Source organism: Cygnus olor, chromosome 8 (genome assembly GCF_009769625.2).
Source record: "Cygnus olor isolate bCygOlo1 chromosome 8, bCygOlo1.pri.v2, whole genome shotgun sequence".
NCBI lineage: Eukaryota > Metazoa > Chordata > Aves > Anseriformes > Anatidae > Cygnus > Cygnus olor.
The window spans coordinates 9324057-9330056 of NC_049176.1; the positions used below are offsets into that span (position 1 = coordinate 9324057).

The 6000-nt window shown below is 50.0% G+C and overlaps 1 protein-coding gene across 1 annotated transcript in view; it reads left to right on the plus strand.

The window, feature by feature from the left end:
- NOTCH2 (notch receptor 2) overlaps positions 1–5428 on the plus strand; it is an 85611-nt gene extending 80183 nt beyond the window's left edge. Inside the window, exons 31-33 of the mRNA XM_040565961.1 lie at positions 86–233; positions 718–815; positions 1694–5428. Of these exons, the coding sequence (XP_040421895.1) occupies positions 86–233; positions 718–815; positions 1694–3037 (1590 nt within the window). The 3' untranslated portion in view covers positions 3038–5428. The remainder of the gene's footprint in view (positions 1–85; positions 234–717; positions 816–1693) is intronic.
- Positions 5429–6000: the final 572 nt, after the last annotated feature.

Consider the following 6000-nt stretch of genomic DNA (forward strand, 5'->3'; position numbering starts at 1 on the left):
GCTCTGGAGTTTCTTTGAAATCCTTGGTTTTCCTCTGTAGCGTTATTGGAAAAAATAAATAAATCTGTCTTCTTGTGTTGTCCAGATCTTGATCCGTAACAGAGTGACAGACTTGGATGCTCGCATGAATGACGGAACAACCCCGTTAATTCTGGCTGCACGGCTGGCTGTGGAAGGAATGGTGGCTGAGCTGATAAATTGCCAAGCCGATGTGAACGCTGTAGATGACCATGGTAATGTAGACGTGACGTACCAGGCTGGGCAAATGTCATGGTGCAAGCAAGGAGGGGAGGGTTTCTCCTCTCTCAGAGGATGGGTAGCTAAATAGGACAGTAGACTCTCTGGCAGATGTCCTCCCAACAATAACAAACCGCAGGCTGCTTCAGAGTGGCTTGGTTAGGAAGTCCTGGAAAAGGTTCAGGAGAAATATGGGGTTGGATGCGCTGGGATTTTATGTACAGCAGACATGGCTCTATGGACAGGTTATTTAAAAATAACAACAAATAAATAACACACAAAAAGAAAGCCAGTGCTGAAAGTCCCGTTGTGTCTTGGGAGTGTCACACAATTTCCAAAGTGTAAACATCGCTTCAGGATACGTTCACATGCTGTGAACTGTACTGCAGTTGCTTTCTTCCCTCAGTGTGCTCTGTCCATTTTGGCTCTTTAGAATATAGTTCATCTGTTTGTTACTGAAGTTCTTGGGTTTCCCTGCAGGTAAATCTGCTCTTCACTGGGCTGCTGCTGTCAACAACGTGGAAGCAACACTAGTGCTGCTGAAAAATGGAGCCAACAGGGACATGCAGGATAACAAGGTATGGTTTGGGTGGTGCTCAGCATGGCTGTCCTCCTTAACTCAAAGCATCTCATTGCTGCTGGAAGTGAACTAAGTTCAGATTTTCTACACTGGGTGCTCAGTGTGGGTCTTCCAAACCTGGACTGTGACTGGAGTTTCCCCCAAGTGCTGGATGTTCTGCATGACTTTTGTTTCGGGGCAGCAGTTCTCCTTCTTATTTGGCTATGTTCTGGGCATCAGTGCTGTTCTGCCTTTGTTGCAAAAAGGGAATGCAATGCACAGTTGGTGCATGAGAGCACCAGAGTGGACTGTTGCTGGTGTAAAACAGCTGGATTTTGGTTAGCCAAGAGTCAGATCTGGTGTCGCAGCAGCAGCAGCAGCTGTGTCCTGTCACGTTACCAGGGACCCCAATGCAGGGAGGACATGGGGCAGAAACCCTACTGTGTGAGAAACAGTCTGCACTGTGCAGACCTCGTAGCTTTACTGGTGTTAGTTTTTGCTTCATCTTAGTCCTTGACTTCTTTCCTCTGTCTAGGGCTTCTTTTTTGAATCATTATATGTTGCTCAGTGGATTTTAGAGCTACCAGCAAGCTCCAGTTCTGAGCTGTTTTAGTCCTTTGTAACTTTTCCTTATGAAGTACAATGGGAGAAAGGCACCAGGTGCTTTTAAAGTTCCTCAGAGGACTCATGGCAGAACAGTACTCTTTCTGATGGGATGGTTTAGTATGTGTTTATCCCTTCCTGATGGTGTAACCCAGGATGAATTGTTCTTGAAGGCAATTAATGAGGTACTGCATTAGACCATGCTTCCAGTTGTTGTGATACCCGTAAGAGCACTAGGTGTATGTTGGTCCCTACTGTAATGAAGCTGCTAAAATACTTGCTCTGTGTTTTCAGGAGGAGACACCTCTCTTCCTTGCTGCTCGGGAAGGCAGTTTCGAAGCAGCAAAGATCTTGCTGGACCATTTTGCCAATCGAGACATCACGGACCACATGGATCGTCTGCCCCGGGACGTGGCCCAGGACCGGATGCACCACGACATAGTGCAGCTTCTCAACGAGTACAATGTAGCGCACAGCCCCACCGGGCACCCCGGTGCCATGCTGAACTCTGCCCTCTCCCCGGTCATTTGTGGCCCAAATAGATCCTTTCTCAATCTGAAGCACGCTTCCTTAAGCAAGAAGTCGCGAAAACCGAATGCCAAAGGCATCATGCCCACAAACCTCACCAAAGATGCAAAGAGGAGAAGGAAGAAGTCCCTCAGCGAGAGCAAAGGGCAGTTCTCAGAGAGCTCAGTAACCCTGTCACCAGTCGACTCCCTCGAATCGCCCCATGCTTTTGCATCCGAACCAACATCGTCTCCTGTGATGCCGTCGCCAGGGGTGTTACACTCGTCGCCCAGCTCCCTGCTGACTGCTCCGTCGGTGCAGGCTGCGCACTCGATGTCCTTCTCCAACCTCCACGAGATGCAGCCCTTAGGACGTGGATCCGGCACGGTGCTCCCGTCTGTCAGCCAGCTGCTCTCACAGCACAGAACAACCCCTCCGAACAGCGGGCTTGGCAGGCTGCGGCCAGCCAACGTTTCCACCGAGTGGATGAATCGCATGGAGATGAACGAGTCTCAGTACAACGAGATGTTTGGCATGGTGCCGCAGGTGATGCATTCGCACCCCAGCGTTTCTCAGCAGAGCGGCTTGGTCCAAGCAGATACGAAGCACATGGGAGTGTCCAGGGAGTCTCTGCCCCCTATCATGACTTTCCAGCTGGTTCCCAAGGGTGGCATAAACCAGCAAGCACTGCCACAGCAGGCCCAGTCAAACTGCGCTCAGAACATGGCTGGTCCTCTCAGCTCCATGTACCAGATCCCGGATTTAGCTCAGCTGCCCAGCGCCTCCTTCTCCATGGCTGCCATCCCTCAGCAGGACGGGCAGGTGGCTCAGACAATCCTCCCAGCCTACCACCAGTTCCAGAGCTCGATGGGGAAGTACCCCACGCCTCCGTCACAGCACAGCTGCTACTCCTCGGCCACAGAACGGACTCCTAGCCACAACCGGCACTTACAAGGGGAGCACCCATACCTGACTCCGTCGCCCGAATCTCCAGACCAGTGGTCAAGTTCCTCCCCACACTCAGCCTCTGACTGGTCTGATGTGGCAACCAGTCCCGGTAACAACCAGCGCGGGCCGGCGGCCGCCCACATGTCAGAGCAGCAGCGGAACAACATGCAGGTGTACGCCTGAAGGCTGCCCAAGGTGAAGCCTGACTAAAGCGGACTCCAGAACTCATGAAGGTCTTCCAGGATGGAAATGAAGAACCATTTTAGTATCCAAGAGTCTTAATGAGCCCAGGATGTTCTTTCGTTGGAGGGACTGTGGTTGCTGTAAGCTTTTATGCTTTCCTGAACAGAGAACTGTAGAAGCTGGTGGTGGAGAAGACCAGCTGGGTCACTTCTAACCAACTCCCATCCACCTTGGGGTGTGATTACTGTCTGCACTGGATTCTCCAGTCTGCTTTTAAATGCGTTCCACCACTTATCTGGAGCGACAGCTCTTCAGCTTAATGCATCTCATGGTCGTTTCTCCAGAAATTTAGCCAAAACCAGCTTTGTATCCTTATTTTGTTACTGCTTTTGTTACCTACGTAACCGCTCTCTCTGAAGCACCTTCTACTAGTTCTCCACGAGTTCAAGTTGCCTTGTTTTGACTCAGCTCAGAGCTGCACCCACATTCCTAGACCCCTCCTTCCCACGGCTCTCCTTGCTCAGCAAGCAAGCCAGACTTCCCAAAACACCTGCAGGTCAAGTGACTAGAGTCACCGGTTTCTGTCACGCAGCTTCACCCTTTCCTCTTTGAGAGCCTTTTCTTATACAAACCTACTAATACCCCTTAACATTCTCACTGCCCGCCCTCAAGGTATTCTGAGATTATATATACATATAGTCTTCTTTTAAGCCTTTTTATTTTATTTTTTTAAAAATTTTCCTCCTGAAAATGCTGGTCTGACCTGTCTTCCCCCCGCAGTGGCCTGTAGGCACATCTCTCCTGAGCTGTATGTCTTCCTCGAGACACGCCTGACCTTTCTGACACTACCCTCCCCGTGCTCCCGTCATGGCAGGCGTGTCTGTGACAGCCTTCACGTGCTCCCGTATCAGAAGAGATGCCCTGGAAGTCATACAGGCCTGCTGATAAACTCTTGGGGATTAACATGAGTGTTTCAAAACCTAATAACGCAAGCTCCCAGCATTCTTGCACGGCACTCCCCTCCCCTCCATCCGAGGGCTGCTGTGTGTCCTGTCCCACAGGTATCGTATGCTGCCTCGCTGTGGTGTTATCGAGAAGTGTCAAGGATGTCGTTACATGTTTGCAGTGTGTGTCCTTCTGTGTTGGGAATGGTCTCCAGCCCTTCCAAAGCGTCCCTTTCGCTCCAGCCCTGGGGCAGTGCTGCCTCGTCCTCCCCTTCCCAAAAGGAAGCTGCAGCACTGAGTCCTGAGCAGGCTTCCAGAAGCGCAGCTGAAACCAGGAGCTGGGCCGAGCGGCTGACCAAATAGCTCAGAAACCATCTATTGCAGTTTGGTTCACAGGTTTGGGGCTGTCCTCTGCTCTCAGCTCCAGCCTGTATTGCAGTTTCCTGACTGAGGTACTATGCCTACACAGCACAGCAGTGGCATTGGTACTGAGCTCCCCTGACGGTTTTGCAGTTAGGGAAAGCAGCTGTCCCTGACCCTAGCTGGACAGCTGCTGTTTCTCCCCTTTCCACAAGAGTAACACTTCCCTGAAGGGCTCTACACCAGTCAGAAGTAGAAGTGTATGTTTCTAGGGGTGCCTCGCTTCTACCTCTTCGGGGGAACCCTGCAGACACACGTTCCAAAGAGATCTGGAGCTGTCGGCTGTTGCCAAAGGACAGAGGCGGCAGCTCCCCTCTGAGCAGCGGTTATTTAGCATCCTACCGTGTACAGTATTTTTCTCCGATGTTTCTTTCCATTCTAATCGAGAGTAAAGCTTTTTTCTTATTCTTTTGATTCAACTCAATGGTACATGAAGGCAGGGTCTCAGGAGGAGCTGGTTCCAGGGGCCGTGTTTTTTGGGCTGAAGTTTTTGTTCTGAAGTTACTGCTTTTTCTGACGCACACAGCATTCCCCGTCACACTCGCCGCAGTGTGTACTGTGAAGTTTAGCTGCAACTGACTCAGATTTCCAGGCAGGAGCCTGCAAGCTCCTGGAGGTCTGTCGAGGTACATGTTTCACTGCAAATAATGAAGTGTTGCTACATCAATGCTAAAGAAACAAAGGGCTTTTCCTCGTTAGCCCCAAATAACCAAGTGCCTTTTTATATATGTGGCTACCATTTACAAGATGAGTGCTTTCTGTGGAACAAAGCCAGTTTCGTGCCTGGTGTGTTAATATGATGGCCCTCTGCCTTTCTTTTTTTAACTACTTGTAAAGATAATATCTCCTTAAGGTGGTATTTTATCTCATAAGTTGTAGAATAACCATTCACACAGCAGCATTTTCCTATATTAATAATGGAAAATATTTGCTTATTTTTACATTTTTTATAAAAGTCTTTTATGAAAATAGTTGCTGCAAAATGTATAAGCAATTTTTATTCCCAGAATAAAGAGTATGTGCCCGGTGTCTGTGTGCTGCTGTTTTCATTTGCCTTCCCAGCTATCATGGCACAGCCACTGCATTGTAAAGATGGGGTTATAAACGGATCTCCAGCGTGTGGCAGCTGTTCAGGCCCCTGAGAAGGGGAGGACTTATCAGGACCTCTGCAGTCCAGCTCAGGAGAGAGCTTTTGGAGCTCGAGAGTGCTCTTTGCCATGGCTCAGCAGCACACAAACCTCACCATTAGCTCCATCCAAGGAGCTGTGCCTGCAAAAAGCCATGCTCAAGCTTAGCAGGAGGATTTGGGGGGGTCCAGCTGCATGCTGGAATGGATGGGGAGGAACGGGGGCATGACCTTTTTGTGAGATGCTTTGAATAAAAGCTCTCACTTGCCTGGGAGCTGGAGCAGGGCTGGGGCTTTTGTGGTGATTCTCCAGCCATGGAAGCTGGGAAGCACGGCTCTTTCACGCTGTGTTCTCAGACCTGGAAAGTTTCAGACTTGAACAATTAGAGAACAAATTGACAATGGCTTCGTTCCTGTGTTTTGAGCAGGGAGCTGCCTCTGAAGCCTCAGGCTGAGCAAATGCTCACCTGGCA